The 26,778-nt window shown below is 46.2% G+C and overlaps 1 protein-coding gene across 3 annotated transcripts in view; it reads left to right on the top strand.

The window, feature by feature from the left end:
• Nucleotides 1–26,778, top strand: part of SH3PXD2A (SH3 and PX domains 2A) — a 261,573-nt gene that overhangs the window by 21,525 nt on the left and 213,270 nt on the right. For all 3 annotated transcript variants that reach the window (XM_062601872.1, XM_062601873.1, XM_062601871.1), the window contains exon 2: nt 21,507–21,587. In XM_062601872.1, coding sequence (XP_062457856.1) covers nt 21,507–21,587 — 81 coding nt within the window. The remainder of the gene's footprint in view (nt 1–21,506; nt 21,588–26,778) is intronic.

The following is a 26,778-nucleotide window of genomic DNA, read 5'->3' as shown; positions in this document are numbered from 1 at the left end:
CGATGGTGAGTGGTTGCCAGCTGCCTCCTGCATCTGCTCAGCTGCAGCTCAAAGCGTGTCTGACCTCAGCCGGGCAGTGGTTGCGCCTCCGACTCGCCAGTCTCCATGACACACACGATGTTCAAAGTGCTTTTGCATATAGGAAGTAGTTTAATCATGGTTTTGTTCCCTGTTTCAGCAAATCCGACCAGAGTCTGCATTATTAAGTGTAAATGTCACACAGGCAAATATAACATCTGGTTTAAAGTGAAAAGAGTGAGGAAATGGGTGTTGCGGTTAAAATAAAGTCTGCATCCTGAAGTCACTCCTCTGCAGCTAGGTTTTGTTTAGATAGACTGAATGTAACCTGTAATGTCAAGACTCAGCCTGTACATGGAGAATTAGAGCAAAGGCTGAGTGTTTGCCATAGCCCTGAACTTTCTGCCCGGGTCATAAACGTTTTGGAGGCATTTTTCATGTCTCTGGACATCCTTTTAGTAAGCTCTCCTCCACAGTTCACTGGGCTTTACTCTGGTGTGCAGCACAATGGGGATACCCTCATTGACCTTCAAATTATGAGTTAGACCGTTAAGATAAATTGGATCATGGCCCATCTTGGATGGAGCCCATTTATCAAGGGAAGAGCTCCTAACTGCAGGGAGCCGTGGCCAGCTGCTTCTCGAAGACTTTGGTGCCATGTTCGTGTAGCTGGGTCATCCTCCAGCTTTTCCCGTTACTGTGGGGCAGTGCAAAGGAGCATCACCTACATTTTTTATAGGTTGCTGTGACTCTTACAAACCCCCACCCTCTTCCTGGCAGCTCTCAGAACTGTGTGCTTGCTCCAGATTGCTGGTTATCTCTGGTGTCTGTGGGAAGCAGAGAGTGTTTGACTGTGTATGTTATACAACACTAGATACGTTGTCACACTGTACAAAGGTTTAACGTCATCTTCATATGGCCTAGAAATTTTAACTTTTAGAACTAAAATGGGAAACAAGTGAACTTAACTTTTATGCCTTTAAGGCAAGAAAGTTTTGGGTGATTTTATCTTTCTTACTAGAAACCATTTGATTTCACTTTAAAGGATTCTAAATACGTACACCGACTACATACTTATCATTTAGATAGAGGTCTTGCACTTCCCTGCAGGCCTCTTAAACTCAGTGTTAGCTTGAAAACACAATATAGGAAACCCTATCAATGCAGCCTATCAAGATAACTAAATATTATGGATGGAGCAAAATATTTTCCTTTCATTATGAAAATAAGTGTTCTCTGCAGTGTTACGCTTCAAGTGTGCTGTTCAAAAGATGTGATCAAGACATCAAAGAGAGGAAGGTTATTAAGATAGTAGGAACTGAACCAGCTGCCTTTCTGTTGGTAATTAAAAGACGGTCTCATGCATTGCCCTGCTGAAATCGCAAACTTTTTTTATCCCCCAAGAGCTGTGTTCTGAAGTGGGACTCATTTTACCACTTTTAAAATGAGCTATTTAATTTTATAGTTGGAATAGGACTTAGCAAGAAGCAAGAGTCAACTTTCAGACCTGTGCTATAATGTGGCTCATTAGTACTCAGAACAATTTAAAGGGTCAATACTATCTTCTCCTCTGTTTTGAATGGGAGGAGATGACAAGTTCCTCACAAACTCCCTGTTGAGGAGGGGTGAAAGCAGTCAGAGGCTCTGGCCCACTCTGTGGTGGTACTCAGCATAGCTGCAGTGCAAAGGTGTCTTGGATCCACTTCTTTAAAAACTTGCATCCTCTGAGCTGTACCTGCTATGTCCTCCATAGCCATGGTCCAAGAGGTAAGATGGGAAAGTAAGTGCAAGCCCTGCATGGGCAGTAATTCAGTCCATCTGTCAAATCTGGGGGTCTCTGCCTTGACACACCTGAAGCAGCTCTTTGGACTGTTACATATCTGACTTCATGAATGCTTAACATGAAAAGTTGTAGAAAAGATCAGAAAAGACAGACTGCTTTCAGTTGTGCTCTTAGTAAAGAAAGTGGGTCTTGGCCAGGACAGCACTCTGTGTAGGTGTTCCTGAGCTGGCTGTAGCCCTGAGTTTGGGCAGCTGGGTCAGCACAGGGCTTGGTGTATTTACTTGATTTCTCACCTGGATGTTGGGGTTTGCACTGCGGTTTCTACCCAGCCCCTTTGAGGGCCTGCTTGTCTCTGAGCTGTGTTGGCCTGCCTGTCCCCATGCCATGTCATTGAGATGTTACGGTCCTTCTGCTTCTGGGATTCACAAGCTGGGTCACAGAAGCAAACTTCTGTGCTCAAAGCTTGCAGTTGGACAGGCAACCCAAAATATATTGGCTTTTCCTTCTCTGCAGTTTGGTCGGCTGTGGACACATGAAACTGGCTCAGAAACAATCTCTTTGGTTTATTAATGTCCCCTTTTAAAATAGAAGCATCATCATCTCCAGGCAGCAGGAAGAACAACCTGAGGATGAGTTGGCATGGAAGCGCTCATCTCCTCTGAGATTTCAGCCCCTTAAAGTGAGGGATATTTGAACTGGGGCTTCAATGACAGCAGTTTATGAGGGGAAAAAGCTATGGTGAAATATCTGTCATAGAGGCTTAAGTGGCTGGAGCCACATGTTGCAGAAGGCATGGGATTTACTAGATATAAAGTGTATTCTGGGGTAAGGATGCACCTCCGTTTTGCAGGCTGGTCAGAATTGTGCTGTTCCTGCCAATATCTGTTGAGGTTTCAGATGAGGGAGAAGGTCAAAACCACCCTGTAAAAACTCCTTTTATTTTGAACTGTGCTATCAGACGAGCCGTATCTGGAAACACAGAAACAGTTGCATGTGCTGTTTGTGTCAGGGTGTTAATTTATTCCCGGCAAAGTTCCTCTTTGGGTTTTCTGGTTTTGTGCAAAGGCACAGTATAACCCCATCATCTGTCACAGAGACACACTGCGTCAGAGGGAGCATGATACTGTATGATGCGCTTCAAGTATAGCCCCAGTCAAGCCTTGTGGGTCAGATGAAGTCAGGGAGGAGAGAAGACAACACTGTTAGCTGTTTAAAAACCTGATTAAAGTGGCAGATAGATCAAAAGAAGAACCTGTGTGGGAGGTGAGGCTGCTGGAATGAGATGGAAATTTTGCTTCTTCAGTCAAAATTACAGCTTGCCTGGAGCAGAGTCCTGAAGTGATTTTTGATGCCATCTCCCTGTGTTTTGGGGCTGAGCTGCAGCCCCAAATCCATTAAGCCTTGATGATGGAGAGAGGTGTGTGGGAGTAGAGCATGCTCTGCAATTTGCAGGATGAGAGCTCTTGGGCAGCTTGTGTGAGATAGGGTCAGAGTTTAGGGGCACCAGTGACAGGGGGTGGACAGCTCGAACAGGGGGAGCAGGTTTTTCTCTTTCCATTCACAGTCATTCCTTCCCTCAGTGCTTTTTTCCAACTGTAATTCTGTCATTAAGTGCAAATTGGTCACAGTGAGGTACTTGTCAAAACCTCCATTGTGCGCAACATAGCCCCCAAATAGTCCTTAATTCTGATTGTGAGACAGCTCCTGTATGCAGGTAAAAACACCCTGGTGTAAAAAAATACGTATTTTTTAACTCCCATTTTAGTGAAATAACAAGACTGAAGAATTGCCATTGCAGTTCATGTTCAGTGAACACTAGTACCTTAAAAACCCCACATTTTCTCCATCTTCTGGAGTAAAATGCTGCATCTTGTGCAGGAACTAAAAGCACTGTTGGAAAGTACTGAATGCAACAAATAAGTCGTTTTATTTAGTTTAAAAAAAATTTTGGAAGGAAATCACTCCCAGTTTTGATCAGCCTTGCCATAGAAAAGAAATTATCTCTATGTGTAACATGAAAGGGAGCTTAACCAACGGCCAAAATAACCAAGCCAAGGGAACATCCAGTGTTTAAAACAAACAGTCCGAGCTTTAACCTTCTCTCTGATCTTTTCTATTAAAATTCACCCTTGGAGACTGTTCCATAGGGAAGCTGCCTGTCTCCTTGGATAAAAGAGACATTTAGCTGAAAGGAAGGTCTGCATGGACATTCTGGCTCTGCAGCCATGCAGAAGAGGACTGCAATGGCAGGAGGTGGCACCATGTCCTGCTGGTTCTGTTCAGCACTGGCCAAGCAGCAGGGGACATGCCACCATCCATCAGTGTCCTCATCCCTCTCCCTGGCTCACGTGCCCATCATTGCTGCCTCCTGACTTATCAGGATGAGGGTGACAGAAGCACAGAGTGCAGATACCCACAGGGTGAGAAAGTGTCTGTGATGGTTTCTAATTCCAGGCATTTCAGCTTAGAGCTACTGCAAAGCCTTTGTGCTCTGAGCTGCAGCAGTGGCAGTGAGTAGCATCACAGTTGTATCTCAGCTTGTAACCCAGTAGTGACCATGGTGGTAGTAGATAGTGGCTAGTAGACCAAGTGGCTAGCTCAGTGTCTCTGCTGCCGGCAGTCACAGAAGCAGTTCCCATAGGCGATGCTGTTGTTGGGGTCTCCTGGTCTGCCATGGGAGGTGCTTTCTCAGTGAACAGTTTCTGATGCAGCACGAAAGGACACCTTAGTCTTTCTTAATCCCTGATGCCTTCAACACAAGCTGGCTGGTTCCTTATATGGACTCTGTCATTAGCCCACTTGGTTATAACTTGAAGTCTATCCAGAAGTGAGCCCTTCTCTTCTTCTGGTGCTTGCAGGCTCCAGCCTGCAAGCATGTCATACTCATGGTAGTGCCTAACATTAGGGATGTTTGCAAATAGACTGCTGCTGCGGGGAGCAGTTGTGCCAGGGGCAGTGGGGGAACTGAAATAGTGACAAGGAAAGGGCTTGGATGTGTGCTCCTCTGGGTGATGTATGTGACTTGAGACAGCTGCAGACGCTGTTGGTACTCCTTGGTGGAAAGGGTTTAGAGGTTTTGCACTAAGCCCTTCCCACCTGAATGAGCTGAAGGAGGAATCTGGCATATAAGTTTCAGGCATGACTGCTGTCTGTGTAGAAACCAAACGTGTTTTACGTGCCTGTGATCAGAGGATCCTGTTCAGACCTGGTATCATGCTATTCACTTCAGCCTGGTTACTAATCCTGGCGCTGAGTTTGACCCTTAAGCTTTTTGTTTTTATCATGTGCTTTGATACGGTCGTAAAAATACTGACTGGCTGGCAGGGCTCCAGGGCATGGCTTTATGTTCTAGCAACGGCAAAACGAATGTGCTTAAAGTGGTTTTATGCTTCAGAATAGTGTCCTGGTCGTCGTGTCATCCCCCAACCCCCAGATTATTTTAAAGCTCATGTTCCCTGTTCCGGGGATATCTCTGTTGCTCTCTGCATGTTGTGCAGAGCATGTTCCTCCTAGGATTGCCTTTTGCCCTGGGACTCAAACCTGGGTGTATGAAAATACAGAACTTAAGTGGAAATACTGCCTCAGGCTTCATGGGAGAGGAGATGGAGTAGGAGGTGGATTAGGAGCTAGGAGGCCCTCCTTCCCTCATGATGCTGAAGCCTATGCTGCTCTCTCTATCAGGTGTGACTAGGGTTTGAACTTCCTGAAACATTTGATACTGGGGTATCCCATCCCCTCTGGGCTGGGAGACCATGTGTGTCTGTGCCTGCACATGGAGGGAGATGAGAAGTGTTTTAAGAGAAAATCCTTGTGTGTGACTGAGCTGTGGTCCCCCTGTGCCAGGAGAGTCAATGGGATTTTATATCCTGTGGGGTTTGAGTGTGCCACAAAAAGGCTTTTGTGAGTGTATTCCGCTTCTGGGAGGGGCAGTTTTGGTTGAGTGGGGTGCACTGCTATGCTGCTGTGTATCAGCAACATGCCCTCTTAATACAGGTCTGTATTAGTTTTATTTCAGTGTTATCTGAAAGGTCATTAATTTAAGTGTAAATGTGCCCTTGATACTTGCTTCTCAAAGCTGTTCACCCTTCGTTTCTTTGAACAACTGTCTCCAACTCCTGAATTTTGGTCTCTCATCCAAGGTGCCCCTAGAATGGATTCTATCTGAGTTTAACCATATGGTGCTTTTTCCATATGGGCTGGAGTATCAGTCTCCCAGGTACTGCATCCAGATTCTGCATCCAAATTATGCCTCCAGCTGCTGCTGCAGGGAACATACTTTGTTTGCTTCGTATAGGAAAATTACGGCTACTGCTCTTTCTCATTCCTGTGAAGGGTAACTTCTTCATCGCAGAGAGGCAGTGCACCCCATAAGACTGCACTTGTTTATGTCAAAGTGGATAGACAGGAGTTACTACTCTTTGAAGGCAAGTACCAAAAGAGAGCGTCTTTTCAAGGCCAAGGTAGGACATAAAAGTTGAAGCAGGCATTATTAATCCTGGGAGTACATCATGCCCTACTGTAGACAGCTCCCCAGCATGCTCCGGATAACCTTCTGCTTGTTCTGCTGTCCAGTCTCAGCATGAGGAGCTGGGCTGGAGACCCCAGTCCTGGCCCTTCATAGAGCAGCATATAAACAGCTCCTGGGCAGGGACTGCATTGGATTCTGCTTGTGGTGTCTAATTTGTTCCAAGTGCTGCTAATAATTAGGGAAATAAAATGATTAGTTAGAAAAGGAATTCAGTTTATTGGGAGCATGTTCCAGGAGGGTTTTATAGCTCTGAAATAGTAACTTGCCAATCAAATAAGTATTGCAGAGTGAAGAGGAACACAGTAGCCAGCTTGGCAGTCAGTAGAAGAGCACTGCCTTGCAGCCCATGGCTCAAAATAAACTTGGTGTGAAAATGCACTATTTTATAGACATGGTGCTTTTTTTTCTAGGAAAAAAAAAATAAATCTTGACTACAAAACTTTTTTTATTCTGTCTTGTGCCCAACAAGATCAAATTTACCTGGATCTTGCTGGATGCTTAAACCACGACACATTCCTGAGGGATATATGTGAATTCCCTCTGCATTGCACCTCATAGCTTAATGGATCTTTAAGACCTAAGAATAAGGGAACAGAACTCTTTGGAAGATGTTGTTGCTGGTTTCCCTGGGATGAGGGAGAACCCAAGCTTTGCATGCCAGATGTGCTTTCAAGGGGAAAAGAATAAAGTGACAGGGCTGGTATGTTATTTGGGTAGTTTTTTTTAATGTCACACCTTGATGGAGTCTGAGGTTATTAACTGGGGGATTGACTCTCAATATTGTGGCCAGATGCAGCAGCTGGTGGAGCTCCCCAGCTTCAGAGCTCACTTTTAAATCATGCTTCGATAATTTACCCTGTCAAGTTGATTTGAAGTTCAGTGGTGTTTTGGAGTCAGGTTTGGGGCTAAGGAGGGTTCTTGTGTCAGCAAAAAGACAGTCAGGTCTCCAGTTGGCCTAGCAGGTGTTTCCAAGTGGGCCAGTGGCCCTGTTGAGTGGTCAGGTGTGCCGATGGGAATTGGTACCCCTCTGCCATAGGTTTGCTGAACTCCTGAAAAAACCTCCAGCCTCCTTTGCTTGTCATAGAATGGTCTGGGTTGGAAAGGACCTTAAGATCATCTAGTTCCAACCCCCTGCCGTGGGTAGGAACACCTTCCACTAGACCATGTTTCTCAAGGCCCTGTCCCACTCCTTAAACCCATGGGACAGAAATGGGGCTATTCAGCTAGAAGAGGTGTGACATTTTTTCTATTTTCTGTATTTTGCATACATGATTGCTCACTGTGATAGTGATTTGCTGACTGGGAGAGCTGGTGACATTTTTGCTGGCTGTAGCTCTTTGTGGTTGCACGTTAAGAGGCAGTGCAGTTGACAGACCAAAGCCATGTGGCAGCCTCTCTAAGGAGACCTGGCTGCTGAGTGACTGCAATCAAGACCTGGCTTTCTTGCCGCTGTGATGGGATTGCTTCAGAGCCTCCTCTGGGCTGCAGAACTGGCAATGTGGCAACCACAACTAGTGTGGTTTAACAGGGGTTGGAAATGTGTGGAGTGCTGCAGCTGTGGCAAGAGCTGAGCCAATCTGGAGAGGATTCAGTCATCTCCAGCTGAAACTTGGCAGGATATAACTGATGTGTGAAATGAGGGTGTTGGAGCAATTCATATGTGCTGGAGCTGGGGAGATGTTGGGCTGGAGGGCTCCTGCTCATCTGTGCAAGGCTGGAAGAGTGTTGTCATACTGCTCAGTCAGGGTTGTAGACAGACTACATGGGCCTATTTTGGGAAAGCCCAAAACACCAATTGGGTGGAAGGATGATAGTTACCACGAGTCAGGATTTTCAATACAACCCACAAATCAACAGTTGTACAAGTCCAAGGGACAAAGTGGCAAAGATGACCTTGACAGTCGCAGACTGCAAGTCAGCAACAGTTAAGTGTAGGCTTAAATCCCATTGAAATCTCTGGAATTCAGGCCCTTTCTTGAAGTGCAGCATGTCTATCAGTGCCCGGGCAGGCTGAGCCTCCAACGGATCACTGTTGTGATCTCTGCAGACCATTCAGTGTGTGCCCTACACTTTCTAGGAAGATTTCCTGTCCTGAGGAGATGACTTTTATCCATGGGACCAAAGCAAAATGCTTATTGTCTCTGTATTCAGAATAGGGATGGTTGCTGGAGAGATCTTTTTTGTAACCATGAAGAACTGGGAACATCAAGCCACCATCTCACAACCAGGTGAGACTTGCCTCCGTGTTCACAAGCCACGAGGAACTTTTTGGCTGTCTCTATGTTGCTGGTGGAGAAGCCTCACAGGCAGCTCGGGGAAGCAGAAATTGCCTTCTCTGGGGTACAGACAGCACGGGTCTCAGGGTGCAGGCCTGGGTTTTGCTCTTGCCTGTCCTATCCAGGGCGGTCCTGGGCTTGCAGGAGAGTGCTGATGGGAGCAGTGTTTTTGCCCTGTGGTCAGCTATGTCTCAGGGTTCGTGGTTATCCTCCACTAAAAGTATCGGTCAGTTCTCCAGCTGGCCTCCTTTGCTTACCCTCAAAAGCAATTTGGTTGGTTAACAGAGAGGAGAGACTGTGAGAGCTTAATGGTCTGTCTCTGGAACCTGAGCCTGTGGCTTTGTCGTGTGGGAGAGCTCTTGCTTTCATTTTGTCTGACTTTGTCTCTTCCCTCAAGTGAGAGCAGCCATGGTGGCTGCGTCAGTTTGGTGTGTCTTGTGAGAGAATTCCCCCCTGCTTGCTGCTTCCAGTGGGATTTGGTTGACCTGGGAGCAGATCCCTGCCTCAGATCTTTTCGAGTTTTGTGTGTTTTATTTTACCTTGGAAGCTATCCCAGTGGCCTCCAGAGGGATGGATCACCCCATCACTGCACCCAGATATCCAGGATGTCCATTCCTTCTACCTGAGACAGACTAGGGCAAATCCTGGAGCAAGTGGCCTGATGGCATTGCTGAGGGCATCCCCTCTTATTTAACAGTCTGCATCTGCTGGTGTGTAGGCAAGGGTTTATTTTACCTGGGATCTCCATGTGGAGAGCCAGCTCATATTAGTGGGCTGCAAATGGAGTTGGGCCCATAGGGATTGTGGTGCTTGAAGCTGGAGACCTTCCTTTGCGCCTGGCCTTGATTTACATTGCAGCCCATCTACTCTTGGTACATGGAGGTGGATGGAAGGGGAGGCACTCTGCTAGAGCACGGGATGCTGTGGCTCTTACCATAGCCTGCTGATAGCACCCGATTGTGAATAGGGTGATTTTCTGTCTGTCTTTGTGTTGTTCCAAAGCAAGAGTGGTTTATATTTGAACAGTATTAATTTATTCTTATTGAAGCCTTAAGAAATGGCACAGTGGGCCAAGCCCTGCTAGTTTTACTTATGTTTCACAGGGCTGAGGAGGGTGAGATTTGATCCTCTTTGGATGTATCTGTACTGAAAGGGTGGTTGTGGGAAAGAGAAAAGAGGCAGGGGAATTATAACACTGGAAAATAGAATCCTAGCTCTGCCCTGAACCGTTTGGCAATAAGACGCTGCAGGGCGTAAGTTATGATGCTGTAATTCACACCTCATGCGTTCTGTGGCATTCAGCCGACTGCTTCATGCCCTGCGCATGCAGTGTGAGAGATTTTGGTTCAGCTTGCCCCTGGCTGGCTCAGCCCTCAAGTGGAGATGCCTGCATGGGGATGGCTGCAGAACTTGGCTCTTCCTCCACTGCAGTATATTCCCTTTGGCAAAAAAAGCTATGGCTGCTCAGGGCAGACTTTGCATCTGCCTAGTCCAGCCTGATTTTGGTGTATCCTTACCTGTAAGCAGATCCCTGGTCCTAGCAAAAGATGAAGGACTTGTTAAGTACTATAGAAGCTGCATATTCTCTGTTGTGTCAGTACTGCTCCTGCTGGGATCACTGGGGGTAGTAAGGGTTGGTGTCTGGGAGCAGCAAGCAAGGTTTGAAGTCTGAAATGGGTCAAGAAGTTGTTGAGCACATCCATCTTAATCTTCTGTTTCAAATCTGCTCTGTAAGAGTGACCACTTAGGGAAAAGATTTTCAGGTCAGGTCATTATTAATGAAAGGCTTGGCAGGAGATGCATTCATCCTGCAGATCACTTCAGGGATGGAGTGCCCTTGGCTGGGGCAAAAATTGGTGCTTGCTTCTCTGTGTCTCAGGATGCCTGCAGGGTGGCAGAACGTTTGTGCCCTTCAGCCAAACTGACTGTCCATCCCATCATCCCCATCATATGCCGGAGCCTGGGGGTGAGTTGGCAAAGCAGCTGCATGTTGAGAGCTCTACTCTGAAGCTGGCAGCTGAGCCAATTCAAAGAGGAAGCATCTCTTAAAAAATGCCTGTCCTTTTCCCAGACTCCATGAGCATGAGTTCCTGCACTGCCTAATGCCACTAAATGCACGAGGTGACTCTGATCCATGCTGTGCCCATGTGGGCTGTTGGTGCTCTGGCAGTCAGGCCTGGCCTGCTATCAGGATGCTGTTTCATACTATTGTCTTTGTGTATCTGTTCTGTAAATTATAGTAGTGCCTTCAGCTCCTTCTTGTGTTAGCCCTTCATAAATTGGAATTTTAAGTTGCTCTGGGGCCCCATGTTACAAACTTTGAATCCTCTGAATGAGGATTGGAGTCAAATCCCCATTTTTTAAAAGGGTCTGCCGTTTGGAAGTGTTCTGTTGCTAGCAGTTGGACCCAGTGGCTGTGACAAAGGCATATGGTGTTCAGAAGTCCCATCAAGTAGAGCAGCCACATCCAAGCGATGCTGTGCCCTGCAAAGATGTGGGGCTCTTTGGTGTGAGTGTGGCTGACCCAGCCAACCTGCGTTGTGGACCACCATGCACTGACAGTGCTGCATCATGGACGAGACAGAGGTCAGCATCAATTTAGGCATCTCTGTGCTGTGTAGACCTTTTCTTATGTGCATCTACCTCACCTTCAACCTTGTAGACGTTAGATGTCTGTCTAGCATAGGATCCTCCTACAGGCAGAGGACAAGACAGCTCCAGAGATGGATGTCTACTCTAGCTGTGTACCTAGAGAAGGATCTGAGATGGGTAGCTTTGACCAGTTTGTGAGCCTGACTTTGAGATGAATAAATCTAGGACTTCTTGCCCAAATCCTGCTGAGCAGATTCCTGCTGTCTCCAGACACTGTATTGAAAGTATGCACTGCAGTTCTTGAAAGTCTGCTGTTACAGACCGTAATTTTTTCTGAGCTTTTGGTGGTCACTTAAGCAGATTTAATAGAGTTTCTGTCTGCTGAACATTAATAATTGCCTTTAAGTGGCTAAAAGTAGGATAATATTCAGGCTAGGTTTGTTTATTGTTCCAAGTCACTCTAAACCCTGAATTTGACAGAAACATAAATGCATGCAGTCATTTTGCTGATTCATACCTTATTACTGGTTTTGATAGAACATATAATATAGATATGGCCCTAAAAGGCTTATTTCTAAGGTGACACATGCTGACTTGCAGCCACACACTCTCCTTCCAAAAATGAGCAACTCCCAGGGCATGTGTGGCTTGTGGCTGGGTTGTGGTAGGTAAATGAGAAGGAATTAGTGTGGTCTCCATCACTGCCCTCCGTGGCAGCTCAGACAGACAGTGCTGTACCAAACAGCAGTGCATGTCTCCAAAGGAGACATGGAGTTTCTCACAGAGGGATGCTGCGTGATCCCTAGGGATGTTGTTCTCCTCTGCACCAAAAGGGTCCAGTTGAATATCTTTTTCTACCACAGGATCCCTATATTTGCAGGTTTTAAAGGAGTGATGTTTTGAGCAGAAATGCCCATAGCGCAGTATTGCTCCAGGCTGAAGAAGCATTTCTTCTGTATCCCAGCAGGACAGAGCAATGTGTGCCCATCTGCAGAACCCACAGCCCAGTGAGCTGAATTAACTCAGTCTGGAAACCAGTGAGGACGGTCTGTGTGTGGCCAGGCTGCAAGTTGCAGAGTTGAAGAGGGATGGGTTTTACACTGCCTGTGATGGTCCTGCACATGTGGGGTGGGAGAGGGTGTTCCTGCAAGCGGGAAGACAGGAAGCCAAGCGTGGGAAAAGGAGGGAAAAGGAGGATGACTGTTATAAGAGTGGGAGGGAAGGAAGGGGCAGAGACAATAGTTCAACTTAGCAAAGAGGCAGTGATTGAGGGTGCGAGGATTTGGCAGAGTATCTTCCCCAAAACGCTGAAGTTCCACAGGAAGAAGGTAATTTTGTGTTTAATTCAGTGCCGTGCCCTGATGGGAAGGAATCTGTTCTGTGCAGGACTCCTGCATCACTTTTCCTGCCTTGGCCAGAAGCACAGCAGGGGATAAGGAGGGTGCTCCATGTTTGCCTCCTCTTTGCTATTTCACAGTGCAATTCAGGTGTTCTTTGCAAGACCACGACACAAAATCACTTTCTTCTTTTGCTTTTCTTCCCACAAGAAATACGGATTTCTACAAAGCCTTAAATCAAAAGTGAAAGATATTTTTCCAGTGACTTCAGCATTGCATCTTCCTGGAATTGTGGAAATTTGTTCCCTTCTTTCCAAGAGTTGGTTTCACATTGTCAGGATTGTCCTGTAAAGAGCGTGCAAATACATTCAGTCTTACATATATATGGCCATGCAGTATAGTTGCATGCTTGCTGAGTGGTGTTTGTTTTGAGGATAGGTCTGGTTTGCAGTCACAACTCATAGCATTTTGCAATTATAATGCAAATCCTCATCTGTCAGCATGTTATGCTGGCAGTTCTGTGATGCTTTGCTGGTTGATCTGTTTGATTTCACCTCAAGTTTTATCCTTCAGTCGTGCATGAAAAATGCGGTTGCACAAACTATAAAAGTTAGAAGGGTTTTTCAGAGTTGTTTTGTGTCAGGGGCTGTGGATCACACCTGAAGTACTGTGTGCCTCAGCTCTGCCTTTGTGAATCTGAGGGTCTCCTGGTTTACATGAACTTTTTGTTTCCCTCTACTCAGAATGAGAAGAAAACAAATTTATCCTTCTATTCTATGGCAAAATCCCAGGAGAGTTTCCATTATTTGGACTAAGAGTGTCCCAGAGCTTTGTCATTGTTCTGGAAGGGCCTGGAGGAGTTTTGCTCCCTTTCCCAGGCCCTTGCTTTGCTTTTCCAACACTGCATCTGGGGGTCATATGGAAGGTTACGAATCAAAGCCGGAAGATTTGCATGCTAATATAAACTACATGCAAGTGTTGGTGCAGAGCAGAAATCCCCAACACGAGAAGCCGAAGGGGAGGCTGGGATTTAGCAGTGCCTCTGTGTGATTGTAACACTGACTGCACAGGGAGCTTGTGTCATTTGTGGAAGTAAGGCCACATGCCTACAGTGTGCAAAACTCTGCCCTCTGCCCCTACATAAGCCAATGTCAGCAATATCATGGTGTGCTCTGTCTTCATGCGGCCACAAGCTGTGGGTGCTCTAGCACTGTATACAAGCTCCATCGCTGGGAAAAAGCACCAGTAGAGCCCTGCTGGTACAATGCAGATGGGCCCTTGTTCTGAGAGCAGAAAGAAAGGTACTTGGAGAGATCTCACACAGGCATAAATACCTCTGTATATAGTTTAGAAATCGGGTGGCATCCAGATTTAAGAGCCATTAAGCTGAAAACTTTTCACCTTGAAGTGCAGCTGGATTCTTTTGGTTTCCTTGCCATAGACAGCCTCTTTTAGACCTAGAGCAGGCTATTTGAGAAGGTCACGAGGGAGCCAGGTGTCACAGAGAATCTGTGTGTTCTTGTTTCAATGTTGTGTTTGTCACTCTACTATTCTAATGCTCTGTAGGCTTAGATGTGTTTTCTAATCATCTGTCAACTCTTAAATGGCAGAAACACAGTCCTGTGGTTATTCTGCTTCACAAGTGTTTCCATCACAGATGGAAAGTAAATGCAGGTAGACAGAACCATTGGAAACAGAAGTACAAGTCCAAGTTGTACTGGGGTTAGATGCTCTCCCTCCCTCATACATGTATGGAAGTCTAATGGGTGGATGTTGTCCAATTCCCTTGTCTACTAATTCCTTGCAGGGAAGCTGCAAGGAGCCGGGAGGTGGTAACAGGGAAATGACCTGTGTCTTACTAGTCCTGTTTCTTATTCTCTTTCTATAAGCTCCACTTATTGAATGTTGGAGATAAGATGGGAGCCTTGACAGGTCTTTGATGTGACCCAGGATATCAGTTTAAAAACAGAGCCCTGCTAATGCAGCACAGATATTGCCTGTCTGCAAGAATTAGACACATCATACTCTGCTCACACACCCCTAAGAATGAAGTCAAATGAAGTAAACGAACAAGCTTGGCGAGAGGCTCGGAGGTGGTTTGTAACCGAGCTGTGGAGCTCGAGCCATTCCAGTTCTGCAGCTCTCTGGTGGACTTAATGTCTCAAATTATGGGTGCAAATTCCACTTTTTACCTTCTCATGCCTCTCATACCCATGCAAATGACCATGCAAAGAAGTGTAGCAGGGAGATTTTTCCCCTTGGCTTATTGCTCTGTTTGTGTGGGACTTTTTAGCATTTTCTTAGCAGGAAGGTACTGGAAGGCCTGAACTCAGTGCTTAAAATCCAAAGTTGGCAAATGCCAAAAGTATGAAGGGTAAAGAAGAGACCAAGTAGAAATTTGAACTATGGGCTTTGAAACCTCATCCGTGTATAAGAAATGTGAGAGGCTGAGTACTGGCTTGCTCTCCTGTGTAAACACAATGAGCTGGATGCGTTATTCAGACACAACCCTGTTACTTGTCTGGTCCTCACCCCTCAAGCTAGGAAACCAGCAAAAACATCTAGCCAGGTGCCTCCATACTCAAATGAGCTCCTCTTCCTGTGTTCCCAGGGATGTCTGCTGGCTGGCTGGCTGGCTTGGAGCAGTTGTTTGTTATTCTCATTTGTGTTTAAATATCAGGATTTGGCAAAGAGAAATGGATTTCATCCTAGTTAATACTCCACCAGGAGGAAGGTCTGTGCCCTTATAGGATGGAGTAGCGGTGGGATTTGCTAAGCTAGAAAGGACCCAGCTTGAGTCTCAGAGTATGACTGAATTCAGAGCTGGAAATGAGTTCATTTTTCTTGTGTACAGAATAGATTTGATGTGATGTGGCTGTAAAGAGAAGTGGCATTAATCCTCTTGCGTTGCTGAGCTGAAACAAGATCCACAAAAGAAAGCAGTGAAGGAAGGAAAACTCTCCTTCCCCCCACCCTGTATGTTTAATTAGATTGTAAATTAGCTTGCAAATCGTGATGCAAACTGGAATTGCTGTGTCCTGCTTAATTTGCCAGTGTGGTGGCTGCTCACAGATGAGAATTGGCAAGCTCAGGGGCTGTCCAATTCGTTCCCTCCCAGCATACTGTAACTGTGCTTTGCTTCCAGAACTTAGGTACGTGTCCATGAGACCCATGGGCTGCTTTGGCTTTTTCTCAGTTACATTTCTCCCGTTGGTAATGGAAACACGAGCTGGGCAGAGAGATGTCCATGAAACCACATGTGCTTCATGAAAAAGCCAGACGCTCCGCACCTGCATGCAGCCTGCATCAGTGCTTGTGCTGGGGACTGCTCTAAGGCATCCTGCCGTGGCAGCAATCACCCTGCAAGAAGCTTTTCTGTTCAGGGCTGCTTGGGTTTCATGTTTCTTCTGAGCCTCATCTCTGCTTCTTAGCTCAATCTTCAAATTCCTGGTGTGAGAACAGCTCCAGACTGGGGTTGAAAATAGCTCTTCCTTGGCAATGTCCTGGCTGAGTTGTGGTCCCTTGGAGACCGTTGTGCTGAAAGGTGACATCATCTGGTGGTGGATTCACCACGGGCTCAGGGCTCAGGGTCTGACTTCATCTCTGTGGGAATTTCTCAGGTCTCACAGTACTTTTCAGGGCCTTTTGGATGCTGTGAGCTGGGCAGGGAGCCCGTGCTGCTCTCACTGGATCCTGTGTCAAACACGATCCAAGCCAAGTGAAGGCACAGGTGATGTGTGCGGGAGGAGAGCTTACATTCTCCAAGTTTTTTCCTGGAGCACTTTTCTCTCCCTGCTGCCACTCTAGGTCTTGTATAGGGCAGGAACTGAGGACACTGGGGACCCTCACCCTGGGGAAACCCTGGCTAGTGTCTTCTGGGGTGGAAGAAGGAACCTAAAATCAAGGTACCTTCTGGAAAGTGAGCAGCTTTGTTGCCTTGACTTCATGGGTAGCGAAAGTGCTGTCTCTAGGTTGTTATCACTGCAAATCTGGGTCTGGGCCAGCAGTGATTTGTGCTCATCAGCACATCTTTGACATTAAAATGGTTATGCAAACTAAATTGGTGCAGTGCCTGTACCCTGGTAATTTAAGGCACAAAAGTATGTTGAATTCATGGAGGGCTGCTGCAGTTAGAGCTGTTAGAGCTGTGAATGCCACCAGCTAAATGAACCCGCTGAAGTTGCTGCAAGCCTTGTGGGAGTTGGACTGACTTTGCATGGAAGCAGACCCGGGAGCCCTCACATGCTGAGCTGTGCTGGTGAAGTTTCCAGCTCACACGTACTGATAACATCTGAATATGGGAGGTGAGGAGTGCTCTTTCCAACTCCATCATGACCCACTGGAGGACAAACACCCAACACCTAAATATGAGACTTTGACAAAGCTGACGTTCTCCAGGATAAAAGGGACTGTCATGATGGCATCTGCATATGAATTGCACTGTAGTTGTTTTTTTGCATTCATAAAACCTTTCTAATAGCTGGTATTTACTGTGATTACTCATTAAAGGTTAACAGCACCCTCTCTTACGTGTGCAGGGATATTTCTAGTCTCTGCTCTTCAATCTTGTCTTTGCCTATAGCTCGTGTATTTCTGGATGTTCTTATCGTGGTCTCATCACACTGCTCATTTCAGGCACTTATCTTCCACTCCAGCTCATCTGGCTATAGGAAACAAAACATTAGTCTCTAAAAAGCCAGTTGAAAACTTGGTCACATGGGAATAACCTGAACTCTTTTACCGCTGGGGCTTGTGCCAGCTGGACCTGGATATTTTCCATTGAAAACAAGACATTCAATGATAAAGTTGTGCCCAAGGACATTTGCGTGAATGCTTTTTGTAGTAGGAAGTCATCTCTCCTCATCGCTTGGTGTAGGCAGTAAAGGGAGAGCAATAATTTCAGTTTGCAGTAAATTTTCTGCTCTGTGATGGGTAAAATGGAAGTTTCCCAGAGCTAAACAGTAATTAGCAGCTGATAAAATCCCCCTCACATCCTGCACTTTCTTTCATGCAGCATGAATATTAAGAGCTGCTTATCAAGCTTAGTTCCTGATTAATATTCTCCAGTTTGTATAGGCCTGCTTCTTGCTTCTCTGAAGAAAGATTGATTTTCATATGCATCATAGACTAAAAAATGATTGGATTTGTGAAATTAAAAGTTGAACTTTATTAGAAGCTGGAGCACCCAGTAATTGTGCAGTGAGTTGTTTGTAATTTGCACTTCAATTAGTATTTATTTTGAAGGACTTCTTTTTGTTAAGGATTTTTGAGGGGAAGCATTTGAATAGTAGCTGTGTTTGACTCCTTTAAGGCCATGATCATGGCATATACAGAAAGCAGATCTTTTTTACCTTAAGGAATTAATTATTATAGTAATTTTTAATTTGCAGTCACGATTCCAGTTTAGTGCTGTGCATGTATTGACCGTAGGAAAACACTGTATTTACAGCGTACTTGCAAGAAGAGCTTGCTCCAAGACATGTGAGATGCTTTGATTTTTGTCTTCTATCAAGAAACAGAGTGCTGAGACCTGGGACTGTTGTGGGCAGGGACCAGCTGCGTGCTGGAGCTGTGGCTTGTGTAGCTCAGTTCTAGGAAGCTGTTGGATGCCACAGAAAGCCCTCCCTTGGCCCCGCAGGCAGCGAAGCTGGGCCAGCGGGTGTTCAGGGCTTTCGAGCGTGGGACGGCTGTCCGTATTTATCTGATATTTCCTGCTGCCTCCCTGTCCCGTTGCGTTTGCATGACCTCGGGCTCCCCCAGGACTGCTTTTCCCTTTCTCCCCTGGGACATCACTGATCGCTTTCACAGTGACCCTTTTAAGATCTGAGCAAAAAAAAAGAAAGACGAGGTAAGCTGATGTAATGTTTGCTGCTCATGGAGAGGTTACGGGTCTGACTAAGGCAGTAGAAGCGAATAATCACCAAACTCTGATCTCTGAGGGAGAGAAATGTGATACCAAAGTCTTTTGAAACCTCTAGACCTTGCTTTTAAAGTGTGGCATTTTTCAGATCTTTTTCAAGCTAACGGTTATTTCCCATCATTTGAAATGGTGGCTGTCAAGAAGCAATTTGATTTACGTGAAGAAGCAAAGAAAATCAATAGCCATTTCACATTTTGCACCTGCAACCCACCAAGCACATTTTGAGCCCATTAGTTTCTTGCTTCACAGAGCTCTGGGTTATGATTAAAGGCTTTTCTCACTCCTGCTATGATCTTCCCATGAAATAAAAAGTCAGTGCATCTGCATGCTGCCCAATTCATCACTTGCTAAGCTTGAAGACACCTAAGGCTCAAAAGTATCTAATTGCTGTTTTGAATGTGCAGCAAAATCCTGGCTTGACTGAAGTCAGTGCCAGCTTCCTTCCTGCAGAGCCTGGATTTCAGAGCTGGGGTCCTTCTCCAATCCCATACCCTGTGCCAAACACATCCAGCTTCTTGACCAGAGCATGCCTTTGCACCCAGCTCTGCCCGGTCTCATATGATGGGGGTGTTGTGTCGCTTACTGCACCACTGGATGATGCTGGACTCTTAAAGCAGGACTGACTCCTGTCTGGACTAAATCCTGATCTGTTAGACTTGTAGGCTGTTAAAATTTTGGGGGATACACAGTTTTTGTGGATACTGAAGAGTAGCATGGGGAAGCCTGCAGTGCCATGAATATCAGAAAGCCTGGAGCCTGTGGCATATGTGTTTTGTTTCTAGCTTCTTGGAGAAAAAATGCATTATTAACGAAAAAATACAGCCTTTATTTGCATGTACAATATGTTTCTCCTATCCCTGTCTTGTCCCCTTTGTGAGAACCCAGGGCCAGAATTACAGTATCTGAAGTTGCTTTTGGATCCCAGTCAGCTCCCATCTGTCATGATCTGTTTTTAATTGAATGGGTTTTCCATCTGAAAGTAGCTGTTGGATGGAGAATGAGTAGAAATATTTGTGTTGTGAATTAGCTCAGAGTGAAGCTACAAACTTTTTTTTTTCCCCTTCACAACAAACACATGGAAAAATATTCTTCAGTGTAGTGTGGCTAGCCTGAAAATTGGCAACAACAGCTTCCTTCCCAGGCTCCGACTCCTCTGCCTTGTCTGCATGGACAAGGTCTTTAAAGGGGACCTGAAATCTTCATCTTACACAATCTTATCTCCCATCCATGTCACGCTTGTGTGTATGCATACTGTGGGAGGGAGGTTGAGTGGCTCCGTTTTGCAGGAGAAATGTAAGACACAGCAGAGGTTTAACCTGGGTTTGCTGAGAGATGTCTTCTTGCCGCTAGGCTCTTCTTTGCCAGCCTTGATTGTCTCTGGTGGGAGCAGCAGATAGGTTTGATAGGATAACTGAGTCAAATTCAGTCAAATTAGTCATTAGCCTCAGTGCTCTAGGAAAGTTCCCAGATCTCCTTAACAGCCTGTGCTCAGTAGGTCTGGTTCCTTAATGCCATGAAACTGGGCTGCAGTAGATGGGGAGCCTGGGGATTGAATATGGTCTAATAAGCAGAGAGGAAAGCGAGGCTGTGGGACCTCTGTGGTTGGCACCTCTCTCCTACTGGGGAAGAAGAAGAAGGAAGAAATCCCTCAGCAGTCCTTGGAAAGGCATTGTTAAGGCTGTTCTTCAACATCCCTCCAGGGGTTTTCATGCAATACCCTTTATCATTAAAAGCAGAGAAGCAATTACCCTGCATCAGTGTCATGGAAGATGGGCCAGTGTCCTTGGGGAGATGAAGAGGAAGGTGATGCTTATCCATCCCCCTGTGCTAGAGACAGCTTCGCTTCTGCATCCATGACAAAAGAGAGAGTTACTGCAGCACTGGGGCTGAGGGAGGAGGGATGCTTTCCTGTTTCTTATGTCAGATCCTTGTCTTGCTCCGTATGTGAAACCTGGAGATTGCTTTAAAGACCCAGGAGCTAGCCTAGTTGTGATTTCCATTAGACTTGCATTGTACAGTCACCAACAGTGACTTTGTCTTGTGTTTGCTGAAGTCGTGTGTATCTGTCATCAAGGCAGAAGGACCAGCATTTGCTTTGAGTGTATGAGAGTAGAATCTGGCTCATTTTTACCTTATTTTTCTTATTTTTTTTTTATTCTTTTTAATGTTTTGAGGTCAAAAGGAAACACTTGTGGTTTATATATGTGTGTGTGTGTGTGCGTGTGCCTGTGCATATTTTTATCAACTTTTTATCACAGCTTCTGGCAAAACAGTGTTTCTGTAAGATGATGTGTTTGGAGGATGGAGTGGGGCTGAACAGGGCAAATCCTGGGCTTGTTCTGGGCTTTTGTTTTTATTTCCACTGATGTAACAAAACAGTGCCACTTGTGCTGACCTGGTTTACATCACCTTCAAATCAGTCTGATAGGTGCCAAAGGTGCTGAGTGGTACGATGTGGCTCAGCCGTGGCTGTGTGCTGTGGGGTTGAGTGTTGTCACACCTGTATGGATGTGTGTAAGCAGCTGTGTTGCACAGCTGTAATCTGACAGCTCCCCAGGTGCTGAGTTCTGTTTGACTTTCCTTGTTTTACCTAGGAAGGGCCATAGGCACATCTCCATGTACAAGGAAAACCTGGAGTATGGGATAGGAGATCAGCAGCTCATGGTGAGCTGTTGCTTCAGGGGTAGAATCATTCTCCCAGCCATGCCTGCAGCAGCTCCTGGGACCCTCCAGATGGGTAGAGGTAGAGACCAGAGTGTGCTACCAGGGAGGAGCGAATGTGCCATCACTCCAAGCTTTAATCCCAGGGAGAGCAAAATCAGTGGGAGCTGGGGATGGGGACAGGTGAGAGAACACTGGGTGCTCTCCTGAAATCTCTGCTAAAGGCTGCAACAGGGCAACAGCTTTAATTCAGTCTAGTGCTGCACCCAGGGCTATTTTCCTCATTGTGAGCACCAGTGAGACATGGAATTAACCTAAGCTGACTTCAGCCTTTGTATGTATCCTGTGTTTCATGGCCCACGTTGACTTGTGTTTTCTTTTCCCTGAACAGGTCTATATCATCAACGTAACATGGTCTGACCTGACTTCCCAGATCATCTATCGGAGATACAGCAAGTTCTTTGACCTGCAGGTAAGTCTGTCTTGTCTAACATAAAATATTACTTCCACTCACTTCTAGTCGCATTTCCAGCTGGGTTAATAGGGCCTTTAAATAAAGCTTTGTGTGTGTTTGGTCTGTTACATGTCATGATCTTGAAACTTTTCAGACTCTGTCCTTGTAGGGTGTAAGATAAGTGGGTGGTATGCTCACAGCAAGTAACTTGCACTGTAAAGACATTTAAAGCTGACATTTTCATGAATGGTTCCCATTGAAGAGGGGATCTAATTTTAAATACTTCAAATGCACTTAGAACAGAAAGAGAGCTACATTCTGGGCCCCCAGAAACTACTTCCCCAAATCACTGAGAACAGCAGAGCTTTTGCACACTCCCACAGCAGTTTGGTAATGGAGATGGTAGTGGAAACCTTCCAGACTCTCCTCCTAATTGTCTACCCAGTCAGCTGGTGTCCTGGCTCCTGCTGTTTTGTACAGCTCCTTTGCTGTATCCTGTGCCTGTATATTTAGATTTCATAGAAAGCTTTCTTGCTGGATAGCTGCTGACCAAAGTCTGAAGCCAGGAAATAGGAAAAGTCCAGATTACAAAGTTTCAGTGTGAGCATCTTCATTTCTGGTCCTGCTTCCAGGCACCTGCATGGGTATGGAGAGCTTTCTGGCTCAGGACTATTTAGCAATAATCCATGTCCATTGATACCTTTGTATCATCATACCTCTGTAGGCAGAAAAGCTGTAATTGTCTGGGCTGAAAGCAAAAGCTGCGGTTTGTCAGACTCCTGAACTTTGGGGGGAATGTTGATTTTGGGCTGAAGGTGGTGTTTGGAGCTGGGCTGTGGTTAAGTATCAAGTGAGTCCTCACAGCCAATGTTAAGGATGTACACAGCTGACTGTCTTGGAAAATAGCATTAAGCCTTTTTGCCATGATAAATTAGGGAAAAAAGAGTTCTTTCCTTGGATAGCTGATCTGAGATATCTTTAAGAGTCTTACTTTCACCATTGCTCTCCTTTATGTGCCATTTCTGATACTTGGACATCTGAAGTCTCTAGCCTGTTCTGCAATCTGTATCGGTTATGGCCTCCTGGTAGGAAGCTTTTCTGGTAGGAAACGGGACCATTTCTGTGGCCAGTCCTGATTTCTGTGTTTGCTGTGTGGCTGGAAGACAAAGGAGAGATGCTTCTCTTATTCCCCTCTCCACTTCTTACTGGGCTGAAGTGCCAGGCTTGCCAGTCCTACCGCTGTGTAGACTAAATCAGTGTCTAATGTACCTGCTAAAGATGCACAGCTCCGTAATCACACACAGTTGTTGTCAGCATGCAGATTGTGGCCAAAGCTGTTTCTTTCTCTCTTCTTTTAATTTTTGCCCCAGTTCTGTTTTCATGTATATGTTCTTCTGGGTCTCCTGGCCTTTCCTGGTAGGTTTGAAAAGTTCCCATCAAGCACGGAGTTATCAATGGGGTTAGTGTGTTGGACAGGAAATGATGTCTCAATCAGGGAGTGAGTCCTGAAAGGTCCCATTGATAAGTGCGAGGGGGCCTAGCGCCAGTGGAAAACTCTCGCTTGCACAACGCTTCTCCCCCCACGAGAAAATACGACAAGAAAGTAACAAAATTCCCTTTCTTAACCCTTTTCTCTCCCAGGAATCTCTGTCAGGGCCACCACTGCGTTAGCAGTGACGGCTCTCTGCAATAACCACTTTAGCTCTTGCAGCGTTAGGTGCACAGTTAGTGAAACTGAGGTCTTCACCTGGGGTTTCTATGGCCTTGTCATGTCTCTGTAAGCATCTTGCTGTGGCAATCTGTGCCTCAGTTTCCCAGCTGTAAGATGGGGACAAGGTCCTGTGTGTATATGGAGCAAATTTCATCCATATAAGGGATGATCTGTACTTTAAAGATTTTTTTGGTGTAACCTAGCACTGGTTGGACCTGGGTTTTGCGACCTGATACGATGCATGGTAACGTGGCCTTAGCATAATCAATCTACTTTGGTAGTGTCCCTGCTTATCATTATGTGTCTCTTGAAGCAGAAAATCAAGCAAATACTCAGTGAGTGATGCTCAGCCAATTCACAGGCACCGCTCTTGTCCAGAACAGCTGGAGTCTGCAGGTCCCTGCCAGCTCCACTCATCCCACTGTGCCCACGACTGAGGGGCACTTCAGGGCTTCCAAAGCCTGCACGTGTCTTATTTGCTTTTGACTTGAAGTGGAGGAACAAGGATGGACTTGTAATGACTTAATCAGGGCTGCAGTGCCTGGTGTTGATAGTGACACTGGATAGGACCCACGGGGAAACACGGGGGGAGGCTGCCCTAATTGCCCAGAGGCAGCTGGGGAGGAATACAGATAATTAATTTCACTACTGCAATTTCATGTTTCTTTAAAAGAGAGCCCACCCTGCCCCGAACGTTTCTGTCTGTGGGAAGTGGCTCAGTGGTTTTGAGAGCCCTTCCATTACAAGATACTGGGGTTTCTGAAACACTTCCTAGCAAATCCTCTTAGGCACTGCAGTCAGTAAGAGGCTGCTCTGTCCTAAGGATTCAAATCCCAGAAGTGTTTGGTTGTGCTGTTTCAGCAGTACACACACTTGAATTGGGAGTGAGGTTGCTTTCAAGATGAGTAATGGGCAGCGAAACTAGACATACCGTGGGGTTTCAAAGCTGGAGTTTGCCCCACAAAGGCATGAGAAGTACAGCAAACAGAACCCAATGCAACAAGCCTAGGCTTAGTGCCAGCCCTGTGCTGCTTCAGTGAGGGTTAGAGATCTGAAAGTACGGGCTTAACTTAAATCAGGGTGCTGCTGCATCATTTAGTTGTGCAACCAGGTCACGTCTGCTGCTGTGCATGGGTCAAATGATGGCAGCAGAATAGACGTGGGTGCCAGTGTCTCAGTAAATAGGATTGAAAGAATTGAACTAACTCTGCATAGATTAAAGCACTACGATAAATTGCTTGTCAAGTCCACTTATCTGTTGTCTGTCAGCCTGGGGAGGCATTTGCACCTGAGCACCACATGGGGTCAAAGCCATCTCCTAATGTAATACTTTAAGTGCTGCTTTCTCATGCACTTGCCCACAGTGCAGAACGGGGGAGTATGAGGAGCCCATCACTAGGAGAGCAATGTGAGCATCATCTGTGGGTACTGATGACCCTCATGACAGGCTGGTGGCCCACTGAGGCACATTTCCTGGATGCCATTTGAGGTCTTCCATTATCGCTGATTGTTTTACTGGTGGTGGCAGCAGAATCCTGTTCTGAGCTGACAGTTCAGCAGTGCTACTGTTGTCCCCAAAGGAGCTGAGAAAGGACACATTGGGATAGCAGGGATAACTCCTGGTGTTTCCATTCTGCAGTAAAAGGCATCTACAGATGTGAGGCCCATATTTTTCTTTCTGGAAAGTGCCTTTGGAGGCCCTTAACCCTTTTCTCCCCCAGGAATATCTGGATTCACAGTTGAGCATGTGTGTAAGGTGGAGAAGGGTGGGGATGCAGCCAGCTCACCCTCCCAGTGGCTATGATGGGCTGGAAATTGCAGTTGGCAGGTGTGAAGGGTGCTCTTTCCCCACTCCCTTCCACTTGCTGAGCTTCCACAAGCTCACTTGGGCTTTTACAGGTACTATGAGCCCAGCTGGTTGTTGCCCCTCGCTGCTGAAAAGCCCTCTCCCCAGCAAAGTGAACAGGGAAAATGGCCAAGGGTCAGTGCCTGGTGTCTTAGTTTGAATCACCAGTGGCTCATCTTCTGCATTTTATGCAGCAACTCCAAAAGTTCTGGTCGAGTTTCATGCCTGTGTTATCTGGTGCCTGGAGTCAGAGTATGAATAGGACCACAGCCTTGACAAAGGGACCAAACCCTACGCTCAGATGCCAGCTCCTCCATTGCTCCCATGAGGATGGCTGGGTCTCTGTGTGTGGAGCTGTAGGAGGATCCTTTCTCAAAACAGCAAAGTACAGCTTTCTCCAAGGCAAAACACAGCAGCTGGCTGTAGCGGCGTGCCATAATCCCACGTTGTGTTTCTGACTGCATGAGAGGCAAACGACGTCCCCGCTGGAGCCACGGCAGGAATGTTAGGTAGGCAGATCCCCGTCTCTGTGCACAATGACCCACACAGACATTTTGGCTGCCAGGAGACATCTGAAATGTCACAATTTTGAAAAGGCAAATAAACAATGCTCTGTTCACGCGTTTGCTTTGCGTATCGGTTAGCAAAAAGCTGTCTGCTGCTGTGGTGTGCTGATCTAAGCAGGTTTTCTTCAAAGTGGGACAGAAAGAGGAGCTCACTAGCAGCCAATTAGAACATGAAAAATAAAGAATATCAAGAATTTTATTAGGGAGTCGAAAGAGATGTAAGTTGTTTTCAGGCGGACGATAAAACATCAAGAGCTTCATTTGTTATTGCTAGGGTCATCCTGATTGTTTATAGTGCTGTAATGGAGTAACTGAGCATTGAAGGGGATATTAAACAAAAGTGGTGCTTTAAAGAACAGGAATTGCAGTCTGTATCGCTGCTTTTCTTGGTCAGACTGGGAATCGTCTGAATGCTGCTGCTATTGATCATTCTTCTGTTGCATCCACCTCTGTACAAACATCCCTTTCTCTGTTATCCCAAGCTGTATCAAGTATTGTAATGTCCACTCTCATTTGCAGTCAGGTGGTTGTAACTGCCTCATGCCTGAGCACCCTGTATTTCATTGGGTTGCTATGATTTGTGAAACAGGACCTTGGTGGCTTGGGGATGCAGGCTTTCTGGGGCAGAGCAGAGGGGGAATCAGTGCAGGGTGCTTGCAGAGTAGGTATGTGATGTGGTTCTGATGGACTGATGCGATTCTTAGGGACTGTAGTGATAGAACAGGGGGTAACGGGTCCCCTTAAACAGGGGAGATTTAGATTAGATCTAAGGAAGAAATTCTTTACAGTGAGGGTGGGGAGGCGCTGGAACAGGTTGCTCAAGGAAGTTGTGGGAGCTCCATCCCTGGCAATGTTCAAGGCCAGCCTGGATGGGGCTTTGAGCAACCTGGTCTATTGGAAGGTGTCCCTGCCCATGGCAGGGGGGCTGGAACTGGATGGTCTTAAGCTCCTTTACAAGCCAAACCATTCTATGATTCAATGACTTGTGTATATTCACTCCATTAGTTAATTTTGGTTAGATACCCAAGTGGAGACTGTAGTCCTAAACCTGGTAGTCCAGTGCAGTCTGACTCAGAAATGACTGTT

This window comes from Pezoporus occidentalis, unplaced genomic scaffold, assembly GCF_034315485.1.
Source record: "Pezoporus occidentalis ecotype Australia unplaced genomic scaffold, CSIRO_AGI_Poc_V1 ctg73, whole genome shotgun sequence".
In the NCBI taxonomy this organism is placed as follows: Eukaryota; Metazoa; Chordata; class Aves; order Psittaciformes; family Psittacidae; genus Pezoporus; species Pezoporus occidentalis.
This window is presented reverse-complemented; position numbering and strand designations above follow the sequence as displayed.